The 19,378-nt window shown below is 47.5% G+C and overlaps 2 protein-coding genes across 2 annotated transcripts in view; one reads left to right on the top strand and one right to left on the bottom strand.

Moving 5' to 3' along the window:
* The window catches only part of HDGFL2 (HDGF like 2), a 32,970-nt gene extending 24,825 nt beyond the window's left edge, over positions 1 to 8,145 (top strand). The window contains exons 11-16 of the mRNA XM_088149324.1: positions 1,466 to 1,536; positions 2,238 to 2,308; positions 3,052 to 3,153; positions 4,837 to 5,047; positions 5,339 to 5,471; positions 7,694 to 8,145. Of these exons, the coding sequence (XP_088005450.1) occupies positions 1,466 to 1,536; positions 2,238 to 2,308; positions 3,052 to 3,153; positions 4,837 to 5,047; positions 5,339 to 5,471; positions 7,694 to 7,787 (682 nt within the window). The 3' untranslated portion in view covers positions 7,788 to 8,145. The remainder of the gene's footprint in view (positions 1 to 1,465; positions 1,537 to 2,237; positions 2,309 to 3,051; positions 3,154 to 4,836; positions 5,048 to 5,338; positions 5,472 to 7,693) is intronic.
* A 3,603-nt stretch (positions 8,146 to 11,748) lies between these two features.
* Positions 11,749 to 19,015, bottom strand: LOC148214648 (uncharacterized). The gene is made up of 4 exons (XM_088149888.1): positions 18,787 to 19,015; positions 17,831 to 18,024; positions 15,340 to 16,515; positions 11,749 to 13,575 (listed from the first exon to the last, which is right to left on the bottom strand). Exons 1-4 carry the CDS (start codon positions 18,821 to 18,823, stop codon positions 11,749 to 11,751), a joined length of 3,234 nt encoding a protein of 1,077 aa, XP_088006014.1. The 5' UTR covers positions 18,824 to 19,015.
* Positions 19,016 to 19,378: the final 363 nt, after the last annotated feature.

Raw genomic sequence — 19,378 nt, 5'->3', positions numbered from 1 at the left:
AAAGCCAATACCTGTCAGAGCCTTAATAGCCGATAGAAATTCTTAGAGAAGGAATGCAGAGTATGTAAACATGTAACTGCCATGAACTATCAGTATGGGAAACAAAAATCCAGAATAATGTTAGACAGATGGTGGATGCTTTTCAAAGGTAGCCACAGGTGAGTTGTAATCAAGGCATGGATGACCAGCCAAGTCCAACTGATCCAGGAATAATTTAAGCTGACACACTAGGTGTAATTGTGCAAATGCACTCCTTCCCACAGTCTCTGAGTCTATCTACTTCTGCTGATCAAGGAGTATTTCCAGACGGTGTGTTTGTTCTTTCAGAGAGTTTCTCCTAGCTACCACAACACCCCAACTTATCTGGATGTCACATCAGCTTGTTTATCCAGCACATTAATGAACTTATGCAGTGGTCAAGAGTATTGATGCTTCCTTGAAGTTGGATCATGGTGATGAATAGACTGAAAAATTTCAGATGTTTTCCCCCAGCAAATTCAAGTCCCTTGCACTGTTCAACAGCTACAAGACAGAACCCTTTGGGACACCAGAGATCAAAGGTCTGGGGGGTCAAGCAGCACTACCACTAGACCCAGGAATACCAGAGCCACTGCAAAAATGGCTCCCAGAAGAAAGCCATGGTTGATGATATGAAAAGCCACCCAGCAGGCTGGGAAAACTAGCAGGGTCACACTCTCTCCCCTCTAGTATTTTCTGCAGCAGTTTGTATCACTGCTTGCCTCTTTTTTAGTTTCTTGAGTTTAAAGGCCTTGGAAGTGAGCTGGTGTCCACTGAAGGTTTTGTTGTAAGTCACCCCTCCAAATGTATCCAGTGGGCTCTCTGAGTTAAGTACAGGTAGTCCTCAACTTATGACCACAACTGGGACCAGAAGTGCTGTCACTAAGTGATATGGTCATTAAGTGAGTCACGCCCAATTTTACGACCTTTTTTGCCACGGTCATTAAGCGAATCTGGCTTCCCCCATTGACTTTGCTTGTCAGAAGCCCCCTGGGATGGTCGCAGATGGCAGTCACGTGACTCCAGGACACTGCATCCATTATAAATATACGCAGGTTGCCAAATGCCTGAATTTTGATCGCGTGACCATGGGGATGCTGCGATGGCCATAAGTGCAAAGACCAGCTGCCACTTTTTCCGGTACTGTTGTAACTTCAAAGGGTCGTTAAATGAATGGTCATAAGTCGAGGACTACCTGTACCTAATACCTGTCTTTGATGCTCCCTGCAATTTTGGGCATCTCTGATTGGCAGTTCTGCCCAGAGTTCTTGGCAGCAATCCGGTGGAAAGAAGGCAGGTATCTGCTTTTGACAGGCAGGGGCAAAGGGTAGAGCTGCAAGCATGCACGTTTTCTTCAACTGCAGAAGAAAACTCCAGCTGATCTGGGACACCAATTCAGCTCCCTTCCTTCTTTTGACACCTCCCTGCTGCCCTTTTCTCTTTGTAGATCTCTGAAAGCGGAACGAGGCAGGAAGAAGCCCGATTTGCTGCCGGAAAGAAAGGTGGAGAAGAAAAAAGGTAAAAATTGCAGTAAAGTCTAAGGCAGGAGGGGGAAATGGTTTGGTGGCCGAGGACCATGATTCTCATTTACCTGGCACGTTGAAGGTCATAGAGCGGATGGCTGTACAGCATCTGTTTCAGCAGAAGTTGAGCCTTTGTTTTTAAAACAAAATACTTATTTTCAGTCTTAGCTTTCCTTGGTCTCTTTCCTCAAGATGGGAAGAAACTGCGCTGCGGGTTTTCAGCAGTTACCAGCAGAGGAGGCTTCAGTTGCCACAAAAAGGGAATTTGAGAATCCTCAAAGTCCTCATAGTCCTGCCCACCCCGGCCTGGGCCCTACTTGCTCTCAGTCCTGTCTAGCACTTGGAAGTTGGAAGGGGCCATTGAGGCCATCAAGTCTAACCCCCACTCAGTGCAAGAATTAAAGCGCCCCCATCCAGCTCTGCTTGAACCCCCCTGACAAAGGGGTGCCCGTCACGTCTCTGGGACATGGGTTCCACTGTGTGACACTTCTGCTTTTTGACCTTGTTTCTCAACTCTTGCCTATCTCACAGGGTGGTGGTTCCAGGGGTCAAATTGGAGGAGCCGATGCCCCCTGGACTGCCTGGAATTAGAACAGGGTATAAGCCTGGCCTGTAAATGCAGCTGTAGAGTGAGCCACTGTGGGAGTGCCGCAGGCTGGCAGGTCAGGCTTTTTAAAACCTTTGCTCCCTTTGCAGAGCCAACTGTTGAGGAGAAGCTCCAGAAGTTGCACAGCGAGATCAAGTTTGCTCTCAAAGTTGACAACCCGGTAAGCTGTTTTGAGCCTGCCTGGCTATTGGAAGCTCTCTTTCCTTGCTTTGCTTGTGGTTCCAGCAGCAGGAGACCTGACACTGCCCAGCTGAAGGCGTCTTTCTCCGGGCTGTTTTTTTTTTCTCCGCTCCATCAAGCCAAGGGGGACAACTGGATGAGCATCACTTTGCTGGCTCATGCTTCAGACACACTCCCTCTCTGAGTGGGCGAGCCAGTCAGCTTATTCACCTTAGCTACAACCTCCCTGCTTGCCGTTAGAAACAGTACAGCTGGTGTCCAGTGATCCTGTCATTCCCCTAAGTCAGGTTTCTCAATCTTCTTGGTGACTTTAAGATGGGTGGCCTTCAACTCCCAGAATTCCCCAGCCAGCATGCTTTAAGGTGCGTGGACCAACTCCCAGAATTCTGGGAATTGAAGTCCATGCATCTTCAAGTGGCCAAGTATTGAGAAACACTGTCCTGCGTGTTGAAGGAGATGTCGGAGAGGAGACGTGAACATCCAGGTTTGTTTTTCTGCTTCGCACGCCTCTCCTGATTGAAGTCCAGGCTTTCTGTAATCACGCCTGGTGAACTGTTAGCATTGCACCATTGCTTTGGCTCCCCGTGCCCTGCCCCCTCTTCTTGCAGTCTAATTTGCTACCAGAAACGCTTTTCATGGGACTGTAAACCAGCTCAGCTGGCCTGAGTATACTGACACGGGCTGGAAGCTGGGAGCTCACAGGATCCTGTTCTGTCCCTTTAGGACATCAAGAGGTGTTTGAGTGCGCTAGAAGAGCTGGGCAGCTTGCAGGTCACTTCACAGATCCTCCAGAAACACACTGACGTCGTGGCCACCCTGAAAAAGGTACCTGGGGCCGTGGGGTGCCTGCTGCTGTTTCCTCTCTCCCCTCCCGCTGCCTGCACGTGTGGCGCGCCAGACCGGTGGGGGACAGGCTGTGCCAGGGCTGTCGCCTCGCAGTGTCAGGCTTTCCACAGTGCCAGGAGGGAACCACCATTGGGTGGCTGGGAGTGAGTAACCTTTACAGAGGGCAGGCATCACGGTCGCCAGACTTGCATGCATTCACAGGGGCTGGGCTAGGATTGCCTGTCTTTTGGGAAGTGGGAACTGGGGGGAAAGGTTCTTTCTCTTTAATTACCATAGGCCCATTTTAAGGCATCAGGCACAGTTTCCATCTAGGTGCGTTTCTGCCTGAAAAGGGCAGGTGGGCAGGCAGACAGTTCCAGAAGCACAAAGGTTGGGAGGCACCTGCTGATCTTCGGCCACAGGTAGCTCATTGCTCTTTGCTGCCACCTTCCCTTAATCCAGCTTTGAGATGCAAAAACCTTGGAGTTGCAGCTTAGTCGGTCTGGAGAAAGGCTGCAGCTCATGAGCTCTGACCTGGAGTGGTTCTCTGTTCTCTCTCCCTCCACTTCGTAAGTCACCTCCTTCTCCTCCAAGGTCCTCAGAGGTTAGGAAGATGGCTGCTGAGCCAGGCCGAAGTCCCCAGCAGTTGCTCACTGCCTCTGACTCAGCAGGTGGCCACCAGGGCTAGCAGCTGTTCAGAGGTTCCTCTTCCACGGATTTGTCTAATGTCTAAAGCAAGAGAACATCAGCCCGTCTTGCGGCATGGAGTTCCATCCACTAATGAAGTGTGTTGTGAAGAAGAAGTTCCCTTTGTCTGTCCTGAATCTCCTGCCAAGAAGTTTCATTGGGCAATTCCAAGTTCTAAAAATGATGCATGCCCAGTTCCTCTGTCTCGTGCAGAGTTTTCTATTTTGCCTTCTGTGTTCCCTTTATTCTCTGCACGATCTTCCCTTTTGGTTGGAGACACTATCTTATCAACTTGTGCCCTTTTGTGCCCAGTCCGTTAGCTTCTAGTCCTCTTGGATTAAAGTCTTTCTGCCCCTGGTATTCCTTCCAGTTTCATCAATGCTTTTTCGTTATATTCCAGCTCCCTTAATCCCTGACTTTAGTTATGCCTGCTGTGGTCAATAAGTGTCAGAGTTCAGCCCCTTCTGTCTGATCCACTTTCTCTGATTCCTCCTGATCCACTTTCATGGCCAAACATCTCCTTTTCTGGGACACTGAGTTCAACTGGCCTTCCCCCCCCCACTCCATTTTTCCCCCTCCATTTTTCTCAAAAATAGTCACGTTGCCTCCCACCCCTCCTTCAATGCTTCCCTTTGTGGATTTTTGAAAACTGCAGGGCTCCACCAAGTCTCCATTGCAGATGAGCATTAGCGTGACTACGTCAAATCTGTCTTCAGATTAGGTTTACACAATTAGGGCTTGATGAACAAGCTGTAATGGCTAGCTTCGAACATCGTACTAAGTTTTCTAAGCATGGTTTATTGACTGAGCCACAGTGGCTAGGACCAGCCAACAGAGTAAGCCAAAAGCAAGCTGACCATTGTGTGAACACAAGAAACCATTATAATTAAAGCAGCCTGCAGGGTTTGGATACCTGCCCTCGTGGGAGCCCTTTGGACCTGCCCTCCCAGACAGTCCCAGGCCGAACTTTGTTGTATCTTTTCTTTCGGCCATCAGATTCGACGTTATAAAGCGAACAAAGACGTCATGGAGAAGGCCGCCGAGGTCTACACGTGCTTGAAATCTCGCGTCCTGGGCCCAAAAGTTGGGGCAAACCAGAAAGTGCACAGGACTGACCTGGAGAAGGAGAAGGAGGAGGGGGGGAAGGATAAAGAGAAGTTGCCGGCAGGAGAAACGGAGAATGAGCAAGGCGAGGAAGAAAGCGCCGGTAAGGCCTTTCGGGGAAGGGAGTGGAAATTAAAAGGGAGTTCACGAGATTCTGAAAGCTGTGAAATCGGTGGGATTCTCCCTCATCCTGCTACTCTTCAGTAGAAAAGGAGACTCTGTCGAACCCCCAGCTTCTCATCTCGACCACCATGGGAACCCCATTCCCGGGAAGCAGTCCAAGATCCCCAAGGAGAGAGAAATCCAGCCAATTGCATGAATTCTAGCTTCCCCTTGCCCCCTTTGCTTGCCTGTTCCTTTTCTCTTGCTGTGAGAACGCCTCTTCCTTTTCCAGATCTCCCGGCGCCTGTGAATGGAGAATCAGCCACCCAGAAGGGAGAAGGGGGAGCGGAGAACAAAGGCCAAGGGGAAGACTGGACTTTGGGAGATGGCAAGAGAGGCACATCCCCCGAAGACACCCACAATGAGTAAGTGTGGTTGGCAGGCTGGGTGGCACCAGAGCTGAGGGTTACCTCTCAGCAGCACCAGCATCTCCTACATCAGGCAGCCAGCCAAAATGGCTGTAGGATACGCAACAGAGGTACCGTAGTGGGCAGAGGGGATGGCCTTGAGGAAGAGCTAATGCCAAGGCAACGGTCAGATAAAAGAAACCTGAGTCCAGGGCAGAGCTGTAACCTGAGAACGAGTCGCAAACAACACCCTCCTACAAAGATAAAGTGTGTGTTTGCGGGGGGAAGCACATTCAGATTTGCAAGATTCTGTTACAATATCTTTATAATAAAAGTAATATTGGCTTGCATGGCTGGTTTCCTCGCCTGGTCTACCTGGAACGGCTGACAGATGCCTGTCCCGGTAACTACCATAAAAAAAAACTGAGTTTCTCAACCACTTGGAAACCGTTACGTCTGTTGTGTGGCTTTTTTATGCATTCCTGTACGTGGCTGAGTTTGACATTCTCTCATTGAGGTGAGGGCCGACCAAGAGATCTCGGTCTTCATTTAGCTTTGCACATAGAATGTTCCTGGCATTAAGATTAGACAATGTAGCAGGAATTGGGAAATGCCATTCTTTCTGGTGGTAGGAGCAGACAGCTCTGGAGTAAATAGACAAAGAGGCAGCCTGAGACAAGAATTAGGAGACTGGTAGCACCTTCTCAGACACGCCAATTTAATTAAAAGGCAGGAGTTTTGTGAGCTGCAGAGAGTTGGAAAAGGTGCTCCAGTCTCCTTATTTTTTGCCGTCCTAGGCTAACACAAATCTCCTACTGCAGCCTAGGAGAGTGTCTTACATTTAGAGTTGCAGGATATGGCTTATCGTACCTTCCAACAAATATTAGCAACACTCTTCTTCTCTGTCCTGAACTCTGAAAATATGTTGGACTACAACTCCTAGGAATCTCCAAGCAGCATTTTGGGGGGATGGTGGGCATTGTCCTTCAGCAATTCGAGAGAGCACAGATTTATTCTCGCCATTTTCTGACCCAGATTTATAGAATGGAAAAAAGTTCATTTACTGGGTCTTAGAAATGGGAGATGTGTACGTTAGCACCCCCTCTATCAATAAGTGGGTAATATACCGAAGCTTTGCAGTTTAACTGTTTATCAAGAATTATGGTTATATCGAGCATGGGGGTGGCAAAAAGAATTAAATAGGTATCCTTGCTTACTGACCACTCGTTCAGGGATCATTCAGAGTTACAATGGCACCGAACAAGAAGACTTATGGCTGGTCCTTGAAGTTGTGGCTATCACAGTGTCCCTACAGTCATGTGATTGCAATTTGGACACTTGGCAACCAGTGCACATTTACAACTGTCACAGTGTCCCATAGTCACATGATTGCCATTTGTGACCTTCCCTGCCAATTTCCCACAAGCAAAGTCAATGGGGAAGCCGGCAAGAGGTCGCAAGTCACGGTCACATGAAGTTGCACTTAATGTCCACAGATGATTTGCTTTAACGATAGCAGCAGAACTGGCGTAAGTCGGGTGCAGTCACATGATGTTTCACTTAACGACCATGGCACTTAGCAACAGAGTTGCTGGTCCCAATTGCAGTCAGTAAGTGAGGACTACCCGTATTAAGAAATTGGAAAAGCGGTATTATTCCAGATGTCAAGGAACGGTTGTCGGAAATGTGTCATCTCTCTGTTTTGGAAAAGGCAATATTTTCTACCAATAAAAGGATGCAGCAGTACTATGGCAGAAATTCTGTAATATCTTACAATAATATCTTGTATGGTTCATATTATAGTAGTAAATTCATTGGTAAACCAGTGACTATTGATAAGTATAAAACGTAAGGTAGATTTTTTTTTCTTTTCTTCCTTAGTTTTAGTATTTTTAGTTTGTACTTTTAATTTTTTAAAAAGTTTCTTTATTTAAGATTAAAGATTGTTTTAATCGGGAGGGAGGGAGGGAGGAAGGAAGAAAGGAAGGAGAGGGAAGAAGAAGGAAGGAAGGGGGGAGGGAGGGAGGGAGGGAGGGAGGAAATGGAGGAGGAGGGAGGAGGGAAGGGTTCTGACCTTGTAATATTTTGCAAGCTGCCCTTCCCTTCCCCAGGCTCTGAGAAGGCCATTACCAATTTGGGAAGGCTGCTGCTGAGCACTGTTTCCCTGCTCTTCCTTGCGCCCTGACATCTCTTTCTGTTCTTCCTTCCCCTCCCTTCTCACCCTCCTGGGATCCCTGCAGAGCGCAAGACTATCCTGAGACGGACCGGGCAGGGACAGAGCGAGGGAGAGTCCACCCAGAGTCGGACTCGGCGGACGAAGACGACGAGAGTTGAGGGCAGCCAAAAGCCCCACGAGGAAGTGGCCCCGGATTGTTGCGATGCTGGCACGCTTTGCCCGGTGTTTCTGAGATGCTTTTCCAAGCCACACAGTAGACAGCATTCTAGGTCATGTCCTTCCCGAGAACTCTTTCCCCTTTCTCCTTTCCCCAGCCCTCTCTCGCTCCCTCGAGAATGATGAACTTCTGGGGCAGCCCCACACCATTGTACGTTTGTATTGGTCCCATGTTCTGCCCCCCACTTCCCTCCCCTCCCCTCTCCTTCCCTGCCTCTTGCCTTTACTCTTGTGATTTCCACAGACATGAAATGAATATATAAAGGGTTGTTTTTTAATGAAAAAAAAAAGGCCGTTGATCTTTGTCAACCTTCTTTGTTTTTCCCTTTGGTGCTGTGCTGTTTGAGGAATGAGAAGAGCAGGGATTGCAACTGCTTAAAAGTTCCACCAAGCCCTGTTGCTCTGGGACTGGAGTTTGTCAGTGGGTCAGGCTGAAGCGCTCTATAGCAGGGTCCCTCAACCTCAGCCACTTTAAGATGGGTGGACTTCAACTCCCAGAATTCTGGGAGTTGAAGTCCACCCATCTTAAAGTGGCTGAGGTTGAGGGACCCTGCTCTGTAGCGTAGCTTTCTGTCTGACTGGGGAACAATCTCTTGGGGGCTTCTTCTGGACCCTAAGCCTGAGGATTTGTTTTTTGGCAGGGTAGCCCCCTCTGTAGGCCTCTGGACTCTGGCGCAAGAGGAAGACCCTTTGCTACCGTGCAGAATGCTTGGGTCACACCCCAAAGCACATCCTGTTCCTCTTGCAGTAGTTCAGGTCTAACTAATCTGCTTGGGGGCATGGCTGGACCCACGAGCTCTCATGTGGGGCAGGAACTTTGGGGCCCTTTCAATCTCTTGCTTTGAAGACCTTCCTCTGTGCCCTGAAGAGAAGAACGAGGTTGGGGCTGAGCATCGGCCCAGGACCTGCAGCTTCCCCCTCTCCCCTGGGTGAGGACAATGGCCTGAGTTCAGCCCCCAGACTAATATAGCAGGCCATTCTGCCATGCAGTATTGGGAACTCTGGGGAGACTATAAGAAGCCCACAGCGACCCAGAGCAGAGTTCACGCCCCTCCTTCTCTGTAACGTCAGCTTCATCTGCCCGTGCAGCGAAGGAGAAGGTTGGAAGAGATTTCTACCCTTCAGATGGTGGGTGAAGAGTTGCCAGGGTGAAGGCTGTCTTAATGGCTGGTGGTTGGCAAGTAGAAAACTAGCAGAGCAAGGAGACAGATGGGCCAGGGCTAGCTTCCAGGGAAAAGCTCTCAAAGCAGAGTTGGAAGGGTCGGGTCTGGCCCTTGGCAGACCAGGCGGGTGCAGAGTCAGCTCTTTTGCCACCAGCTAAAGCAGAAGTCAAAAGGGAAACGGCTCTTAGACCTGGAAGAACCCACCTGCTCTGGGCTCTCTTCCCCTCCCCGATTTGACTTTTATATCATGCCTGGCAGGTCAGCTTAAAAAGGCTGAACTACTGGGTGGCGGGGGACACTCACGTTCAAATGGGCCCAGTCGCAGAACTGAAGATCGAGGCTGCTGAGTTCCCTGTGTCACACCATCCGTTCCCCCCAACCCCCAATTTCGGCCTGCTTGACCGTTCCTGCTTTTGCTTTATAGCTTTCAATAATTAGCCTTGCTTGTCAATGCCCAGAGCGCAGCCAGGTCCTCTGAGTGCGGATGGATGTCCACCCGTGCCTCCTCGGAGGAGCTGAAAGCGGTGGGTTCCCGTGTGTGTCTTGTTTTGGGCAGTAGGGAAGTCATGGGGGCTTTTGCATCCGAATGGCAAGGCGGGACAGGGAAAGACCCAGGAGTTTTGAATGGAAGCCAACTCTCTCTGCACCTCTTTAGCTAAAGCATCCAGCTGTGGGAAGAAATTGGCAAAAGATGGATAAAAATGCCCAAAAGTGTTGGAGAAATTACTCAGATTTTAGGAACATGAAATAAAGGCCCAGCAGCCTCAGTCCGTTAAGGAACACCAGGTTGTAATCCCACAACCCCAGAAGACTAAGGTGTGATGTAAAGTTTGGCTTCTGAGGAAGGGGGCAGGTGAGTTGTTTCTTTTCCAGCAAGTTTTTAGCCTTTATGGCTGTGCAAAGAATAGAGAAGTTGTTCTGCATCATTTCCAAGCTTACACGTCTTACTGGGATACGTATACGAGCTGGTTCCCTTGTGGGGTCAACGGGGTTATGCACAGCACAGAAGGGGAGCTGGAAGCAGAAAGCCCCCATATCGAAGGCTGGAGACGAGGAAGGCGAAGGAAATGCAGCTACTGTGAATCTCATGTACACTCACCCTGTGCCCTCTGTCTCTCTTGGCTTACCAACCTTCCTCTCTAACCTTTTCCTTTTATTATCAGGATAGCTAAATTAAGCAAACTGGTAGAAGCGTCCTCATCTGCATAATTTAAATTAAGCTCGCTGAAAGATAAGGATGCTCTTGGCCCAGAATGTTTGATGGCGCAGAACCGTTGGGGCGCATGGAGGTAACAGAGAGTCTGCAGGGCCATGGTGGGGCTTAATCGCGGCTTCCCTTTTTTGCGTGATTTGAATTAAGATTGCAGAATGATACGTGCCAGGCTTGATCATTTGGGGCTGCAAGTAAAGGTTCTTGGGACTGCACGAGCCAAGTTGTTTCTGCCGGTAGAAAACAATTTCCATGTTGTAGGAAAGAAATAAAGTCTATAGCCTTTTTTTTTTTTTTTTTTACACGCACGTGTCTTTTTTGTTTGGGAGGTTATTTAATAAGCAAATCCTTACTGAGAATTTGATTATCAAGATTTTTCTGTTTCGCTCCTTTCTGGAGCAAAAATAGTGGAAAAATTTAGCAGTGACTGAAAGTCCTCAAAACTTGTAAGAGAACTAGATTTTGCTTAGTTATTTTAAAATGTAGTCTCCCTTCAGTTAAGCTCAGCTTCCTTGGATGCATTCAGGTAGTTTTCTCCACAGAAATGGTTTGTCGTGGATGTTCCCCACCCCCACTTCCAAGTCTGCTATAGTCCTGGGATCTCCTAGTGGTCTTCTATCCAAGAACTAATCAGCCCCCCACCCTGTTTAGCTGTTTCAAGACCAGCCAAAGTCAGCTTGGCGAGTATTTTACCATTTCTGCACAAACATCTTTGGAGGAAGCCAAAAAAACCTGTCCAAATTAAAACAGCTAATTCGCTACCATAAACGTTTGAAAACTTCATGTAGGACAGTGTTTGCTTGCCCCCCACCCCACCCCTGAAGATTAATTCCTAATTGGACTAAAGTGGGATACAATTGGGATTAATTCCTAATTGGAATAAACTGCTCTGCTCCCAATTAGTACAGCCTGATTTATAGATTTCACCTAATCTGGGGCTCCCCCCCCCAATTTTCAGTTTCCTGTTAAATGGCTTTTTTTCCCCCACCTAAATGTTTGTTCAGTGAGGCCCTTGCACAAAGTTTGGATGGGAATCCTGCTAGGATAAATGGGGCAGAATCTGCCCCATTTCCACCTTTTCGCAGTGAGATCCCCTTTCGATGTGTCGGACTACCGCTCCCAGCCACCACAGCGAATGGTGGGGGTCCTGGGGGTTGTACTCCAACATCTCCAGGGGTCACCAAAGAAGTGAAAATCCACGTTTGTCCCAGGATCTGTCAACCCACAGGACTGGGAAATCCTCTCCCAAAAACCAGCCCAACAACCTGTTTGAACAAAAAAACAATGGATATTTTAGTTCCTGACCAACAGGACTGGGAGCGATGGGTGGGGTGTGATAGTAAAACACAGGCACCATTCAAATGAACCTCCAAATCAACGTCTCGTACTTTAGTAATTCAAGCTCCGTGCCTCGCTTTTTGGAGACGAACCACGCTGGTCACTCTCCGGGGTGAATCTACTGCCATTGGCCGTCACTGCTAGGCACCCTCGTTTCCAAAGCATCACCCCCTCCACCTCCCCCCAGTCTTTCTATTTGTCTTCACAACCTTTTGGCTCATATGCTTGCAGGATGTTCAAGATGTTGGACGCTCTTTCACCTTTGTCGCCAGGAGGCGCTTCGCGGTCTTGGCCTTCTGCGCCCACCTGCTGGCTGCCAGGAAGGACTTCATCCTTTGAACTCTTGGGGAGGTAGGACTGCATGAGTTTTAGTATGCTCCACTCCTGATTTCCAGATGTTGGGGCTGCTACTCCCTCTTCCCTGTGGGAAACCACTTCCTCGCACTCCTTGGGGTCGTAGGCCTGCTGGATTTTTATGATGTCCACCACCTCCTGTTGACGGGAAGGTGAGACCTTTTCCTCCTTCATGACGACAGATGGTTCATCCCCGCAGTCTTTTGGATCAGAGGCTGTCTGGATTTCCTGTGCCTCCTGAATTTCCTCTATGCTCTTTTCTTTGACAGGGGATGGGGCTTTCTCTTCTTCCTTGTCCAAAGGTGGGACATTTTCATTCTTGTCTACAGGCAATTCATCACTCTCTTTGGGGTCCTCATTCTCCTGAGGTGTAAATATGTCGTCCCTGCTAGGAAGAGAGGGTTCCTCTTCTTTCTGAGCAGCAGGTGGGATCTCCTCGTTCTTCTCGACAGGAGGTGGGACTTCCTCTTGCTTCTTGACAGAAGGTTCTTCGTTACTAGAAATTTGGGGCACATAAACCTCTGGGATTTTCATTACTACCTGATTGGCTGGCTCTTTGATGGAGGGTGCCACCTCTTTTTCCTCCTTGATGGAAAGGGTGCCTTCATCACACTCTGTGGGTTCATAAGCCTTCTGGATTTTGAGGATGTCCCCCCTGGCATCTTCTCTTTCAGCAGCAGGTGGGACTTCCTTCTTGACAGAAGATGCTTCATTACCAGAAAGTTGAGGGATATAAGCCCCCAGGATTTTCATTATCCCCCAATCTGTTGCCTGTTTTTCTGAAGAAGCCATGTCCTCTTCCTCCTTTTTGGAAGGTGTGTCTTCATCGCAACCTTTGGGGTCATAAGCCTGCTGAAGTTTCACAATATCTTCCCTGCTCAGAGGAGAGACTTCCTCTTCTTCCTGGGAAGGTAGGTTCTCCTCTTCCTTCTGGGTAGAAGATGGGATGTCCTCTTCCTTTTTGTTAGAAAATGCTTGGATATTGGAGATTTTGGGCACATAGGCCTCTAGGATTTTCATTATGCCCCAGTCCTTTGCATCTTCTTTGTCAGAAGATGCCACATCCTTTTCCTCCTTGCTGGAAAATGTGTCCTCATCACAATCTTTGGGGTCATAAGCCTGTTGGATTTTGAGGATGTCCTGTGATTCACTTTTGATGGAAGGTGGGGCCTCCTCGACCTCTTTCTCCTCCATCCTGAAAGGCGTTTCATCGTAACACTCTTTAGGGTCAAAAGCCTGCTGGATTTTCAGGATGTTACTCTCTTTCCCCCTAATGCTGGAAGGGGAGGCCTCAACCTGATACTCATAATTGGGTGACTCGTCATCTTCCTTTGGCTCCTGCCTCAGGGTCATTACCGGAGGGAGATAGTCCTTCAACCAGAGTAAGGCCTTGGGGCTTTGCAAGGCATATTCCATCAGTTCGTCCATGGAGCCTTGGGCTTCAGCCATGACTTCAAAGCTCTTGTTCAAGATGCCAGTAGATAAATCGCTAAAACTGTGTGCTGAGGCAAAACTGGAGTGTAGCTCACTCATATCCCGACAGGTTTGGTACAGCTTGTTTTGGAGATGGGTTGGAAGATCTTTCAAGTTAGCCAACAGGCTTTCATATGTATCCTTCAAGTTGCTGGTCAGGCTCCGAGACATGGCTAGCGTTTTGGCTTCCACCTGTTAGAACCAAGGGATATTCCTTCAGATGTATAGTTCTCCCTACCTACTCACCACACAGGTAGCAGCCACCAATTAAACCACCAATTAAATCAACTAAGTCCCAATTCTATTATATTTCCCGGTCTAATCCAATCCTTCAAATGCCAGCCTGGGTAAGTAGGTTTCAGAATGGTTTGCAGAAGATTTCAGGAGATCCTTAAGTTGAACTTTGGAGAAGCTGGATTAGCAGGGAGATTCCATAACTGGGAGATAAACTAGTAGTTTTCTACAGTTTCCCCATAAAACTAAAGGCTTTTGAATTTATTTATTTATATATATATATATATATAAAATTTAAAAAATGAATATAACACAGCAGTGATTCATAGTGGTTTACCTCATAAAAATATGAAACTTCATCAGAGTAAAATAATCAAGTGTGAAATACATTGTCTGGTGGACAAAGGTTGAGGGCAGGGTATTCCAGATTTCCAATTTCCAGCTTTTTTTGGGTGGGTGGGGATAAACCCCTTCTATGAAGGGGAGAACTCATTCTCCCATACCTCCTTTTGAGATTTGGCACCCTCTGAATGTGTTAGGATTCCAGAATCCTGACTGGGAATTTTAGGGGTTGAAGGCCTCCAGGTTCAGGAAGGCAATTTTATTTCTCAGCATAGAGGGGTATGCAGATAGCCTTGAAAAGGGTGTGCGTCAGCCAATAGGAAAACATCAGCTGGGAAGGCAGGAGGGAGTGAGGAAGAAGCTCAAGATTTCCCCGCTTTGATTCTCTTTAGTGTAAGAAGATGGAGAAAAATTGTCCAGGCTCTCATGATAATAAAGTTCCAGTTTCTCAGTGTTTCTCAAATTTGGCAACTGTAAGATGTGTGGACTTCAACTCCCAGAATTCCCCAGCCAACATTGGAGTACGCATAAGAACACTGCAGCAGTTCTTATGGAGTCTGTTTCCTGACCTGGCTTATCTTGAAGGGCTGACATTGCTGCAATCATAAAACTGACTCTAAGCAAGGTTAGGGAGTCACCAGGGGTGAGCAATGTACTGGTAAGGGGCTTCTGAGAGCCTGGGAAGGAGGAAAGCAGTTGGCAAAATACTACAAATGCCGCGTTCTGCCCATTCATCAGGGAAATGGCCTCCCTACAGCATCAACAGGCGATTAGCAAAAGAACCAAAAAATTTTCACCCTAACAAAATTAGAAATGAATGGGATGCTGAAGTAAACATCCAGTTGCCATGATTTTTGTAACCTAATCCCTTTTCCATTTCCCTTTCAATAAATCTTATTAAAGAAGAATCTTGCTTTTGGGTTGTAAGCAGCTGCTAAGGGTGGTATGAAATGAACCAGCCTTTGCCAATTTGTCACTGCATAAATTCTCTAGGTTGCAATTCCCACCCACTCCTGCACCATCCACATGATCAATATTATAGGAGTTCTACTTTAGCAGGTCCCAGGTTAAGGAAGTAACTTCTGACTGTCTTTTAAAATTGGCATGGTAGCTTAAGAAAAGAGAATATTTCTGTTTAAGAATATCTAATAATTCACTGGGGGAAGGAATGTACTTCAGTATGAATTGCTCTTCTGTATTGTGTTCCAAGGTTCAAAGTCCAGAACAGGGACTCATAAAAGAGGCAGCCTGTTTTCAGCTATTGATCTCCCATATTCCATGAAAGTGCCCCAAGATACTACCTGGAAATCACTGTGCAATTTCTAGAATTTACACAGATAGTGTTAGGACTTGTGGGGAGCAGGGGCAAGGAAAACTTACTTCAGAAGTAAAAGAGGCCTCTTCTTCACTTCCAGCCTTCTTTAACATTAGATCATCTTCATCGCAGGCAGGATTTGTTAGAGTTATGTTAGCCACATCTCTGTGGACCCGCTCCTTTTTTACTACCTTTGGTGGAGGGGTTGGTGGCACCTCTGGCTGGATGACTTCTGGCGGAGGGGTTGGTGGCACCTCTGGCTCGATGACTTCTGGTGGAGGGGTTGGTGGCACCTCTGGCTCGATGACTTCTGGCGGAGGGGTTGGCACCTCTGGCTCAATGACTTCTGGCGGAGGGGTTGGTGGCACCTCTGGCTCGACTTCTGGCGGAGGGGTTGGCACCTCTGGCTCGATGACTTCTGGTGGAGGGCTTGGTGGCACCTCTATCTCTTCTTCTGTTGGAGGGGTTGGTGGCATCTCTGGCTCGATGACTTCTGTTGGAGGGCTTGGTGGCACCTCTATCTCTTCTTCTGTTGGAGGGGTTGGTGGCATCTCTGGCTCGATGACTTCTGTTGGAGGACTTGGTGGCACCTCTATTTCTTCTTCTGTTGGAGGGGTTGGTGGCATCTCTGGCTCAATGACTTCTGGCGGAGGGGTTGGTGGCATCTCTGGCTCAATGACTTCTGTTGGAGGGGTTGGTGGCACCTCTATCTCTTCTTCTGTTGGAGGGGTTGGTGGCATCTCTGGCTCGATGACTTCTGTTGGAGGGGTTGGTGGTACCTCTATCGCTTCTTCTGTTGGAGGGCTTGGTGGCACCTCTATCTCTTCTTCTGTTGGAGGGCTTGGAGGCATCTCTGGCTCGATGACTTCTGTTGGAGGGGTTGGTGGTACCTCTATCGCTTCTTCTGTTGGAGGGCTTGGTGGCAACTCTGGAGCCGGTGTGGCTTCCTCTGAAGGAGGTGTGGGGACCATCTCTGGGGGTTCACTCGGAGCAGGAGGTTCCTCTTTTTCCTCAGTCTTGCTGCTTTCAGTAACAGTTGTCCCGAAGTCTTCATTATCACTGCTCTGGGCGAGCCGTGGACCAATTTCGTCAGAACTGGTGACTGGGGAGAAGTATTCGCTTTGTGTGCTTAGCGATGCCTGCTGGATGGAATTCCTCTGACTCCACTGTAAACTGATTTCAGTCAGCTTTTCTAAACTCTTCTGGCAGTCCATATATTCTGCATGTTGTACCTGTCCAATCTGGGACCCCCCCATGCAAACAGGGAGAGAAAGGAAAAAAGATGAAGTCACTGGTTTGGTGCCAAACATGCAGGCGTGTGACGGAGATGCTTGGCGCAAACCCAAGGGGAACAGAAGCACATTCCTTTCGACCCGCTTGTTAGGGCTACAGGATCTGGACTGGAAATATCCAAAAGGCTATTGGGGGCAACAAAATGGTAGAGTTTCGGTATCTCTTTGCTGTGATACCCCTGTGCTCTTGGGTCTTCCCAGTGGCTGTCTGCAATTTTGCAGCCTGGGTCTGATAGTTTTAAGCATTTCTTTAGCGAGGTGAGAGAGGGGCAAACATGACTACAAACACACCAGATTTGGGTTGCGTGGGGCTGCAGGAATCCTCATGGGTGAACGCACCTGGGCACGCCCATTACCACCCGGGGGCTGATGTTTCTTGATGGTCCTCAAGAGCCGCCCCACGTAGAGTGATCTGCAATAAAGCCCGCGGTTCAAAGCCATCCCTGAGACTGCTGGACACCAGAGATGGAGAAGAAATTCTTTTGCCTAATTTTTCGTTATCAAACCAGCACATGCCCAGGAACTTCTTATTTCCCCAACTTTGCAGTGCAGTTTGCCAAGTTTTTAAAGACTGAGAATTTCTTCATGAAAACAATACTCAGATAGCATTGTGCTAGGCAAACTTATGTGTAAAACGAACAAAAGGCACATGGAGAAATGCCCTCCTCCAATACATATGAATTTTAGGCTGCTTTAATTTTATTTTTTAATCAGGTTTGACAAACCAAGCTGGACAAATCTACAACAATGAGAAACTGAGAAAAAGTGAATTTGATAGAAAAGCCAAAATGGACTTCTTTGGCTATTTTTTAAGAGACACCACCGTAGTGAGTGATAGCATCTAGCCAACTTTTTATCTCCATAAAAGTTAAGCCTAGCTGATAATGGGGTGGGAGGTTACTAGGAAATCTCATTGCTTTGGGCTAGATTTTTTTTTTTTTTAAACTAATTTTTATTTTTTTAAAAATTAAAACTTTTTAAAAATGAAAACTATTTTCTTAAAAAATTAAGATTTAATGCATTTTTTAAAATAACATTTTTAATTTAAAAAATTAAAATGTTTAATTCAAAAAAATTAAAATTTAATTTTTTAACATTTTTAATCTTTAAAAATTAAAATTTTAATTTTAAAAAATTGTAAAAACGTTTTAAATTTAAAAATTAAAATTTTTTTTAATTTAAAACATTTTTTACAAATTTTTTTTTTAAATACACACATCCCGGAAGGCAGCAGCGGCAGATGGGGAAGTGAGGTTGAGCCTACCAAATCGATGGTTTGTTGGAGTTGGGAAAGATTTTCTTCGGTGTTCTTCCGGGCTAGTCGCAGCTTGCTCAGGGCCATCATGTAGGCACGTTGGCGCAGTTTGCCTGACAAATTGCTGATCCTGGCAAAGCACGCGTGCATCTCATGGTCGGTGGTGGAATCACCCAGCTCCTCAACAGCTTTCTTCAGATTTTCTGAGCCAGGGAAGAAGCGAGCATAAATAACAGCCTAGATTGATTTAGAGCCCAAGACTTTCATCCAGGGAGGTGGTTTATGGGGCTCTGAGCTTGGAAGGGGCAATTTTGAGGGGGGCCACATATATCTCTTTGGGGGGAATAGCAGTCTCCACACCTCAGCAAGGCTGAGCCTACAGAGGAGGATATTAATTGGGGAGGAATTTTTCTCTCTTTAGAAATTTTTACTCCATCTTAGTGTCTTACACAATGTCTTCTGGTGTATTTCCAGAGTCAAGGTTATGATAAATTATGCCCAGTTTCATCCACTGGAATCAGAAAAGCCCCCAGGGTTGTCAAAAGAGACTCCAGGAGGATGTTATTTCGAGGAGAGAAACCTATGACACTCTTTCAGCTTTTGTGGCCTGATAGACCAAGCCAAGGAATAAAAAGCACTTTAGTGAAAAGGATGCTGGCTGGGGAATTCTGGGAGTTGAAGTCCACACCTCTTAAAGTTACCAAGGTCGAGAAACACTGGCTTAGATTTTCCAGATGGTATTTTTGTGGTCTGTTTTTAAGTTCAACTTTTGTACCAGGGATGCAGGGGTTAAACCTTGGCACCAGGGTTGCAGGAATGAGGCTTTGCCCCAGGGATGCAGAGAATAAACTTTTTGCACCAGGAAGGCAAAAAGCAGAGTTTCATCTTTATGAGATACGGTGCCACAGAGAGCCACGTAGCAGTGCTGTATTATTCCACCCAGCAGCACGGCCAGCCCCACGTACCTATTTCCTCCTCTGTAAGGGGCAAGTAATGATCCATCAGTTGCTCTGATTTGTCTAGCAGCCTATCTACCGTTCGAACAAAGAGTTGGCATATCTGACAAGTCAAAAGGCGGTGGGGATGACCGCCGTCTTCAATCCACTCGATATCGATCTGCTGTAGCCCGGTAGCATATTTTGAAGCTTCTGCCTCCGCCTCGGCCAAGATATTGGCGGTGGTTTCCCCCAGGACCTTTGCAAGGAGAGAAAGAGCATGGGATCAACGCCTGCAGTGGCTGGATCACCTCCCCTCCATTCGGGGGCCCAGCGGAAAGCTTTCCGTGGCCTGGGATCGCGTGACTCTTGCCACTTGGATTATTTTTCATGAGTTTTGTGTCCCTCATCTTTCACCCCTGGAAGGTCGCTGCCAAAGAAGATTAAAACCACGCAAGTAGAAAAGCAGAAGTGGTTAACTAACACAGAGAAAAAGCAGCCAGGGTGTTCCCGTCTACAAGCCAGCTCTAGTTCTTTTTGCACGAGAGGGTTAGTGGTTACGTTTGCTCTGCCCCGTGGCTTTACCTTGGTGAGCCGGTCTGGGTGTGATGGAAACGGTGCT

The sequence above is a fragment of the Python bivittatus genome, unplaced genomic scaffold, assembly GCF_059951505.1.
Source record: "Python bivittatus isolate LINGU-HERP-01145 unplaced genomic scaffold, Pbiv_v1 ctg000580_np1212, whole genome shotgun sequence".
NCBI classification, from domain to species: Eukaryota; Metazoa; Chordata; class Lepidosauria; order Squamata; family Pythonidae; genus Python; species Python bivittatus.
This window is presented reverse-complemented; position numbering and strand designations above follow the sequence as displayed.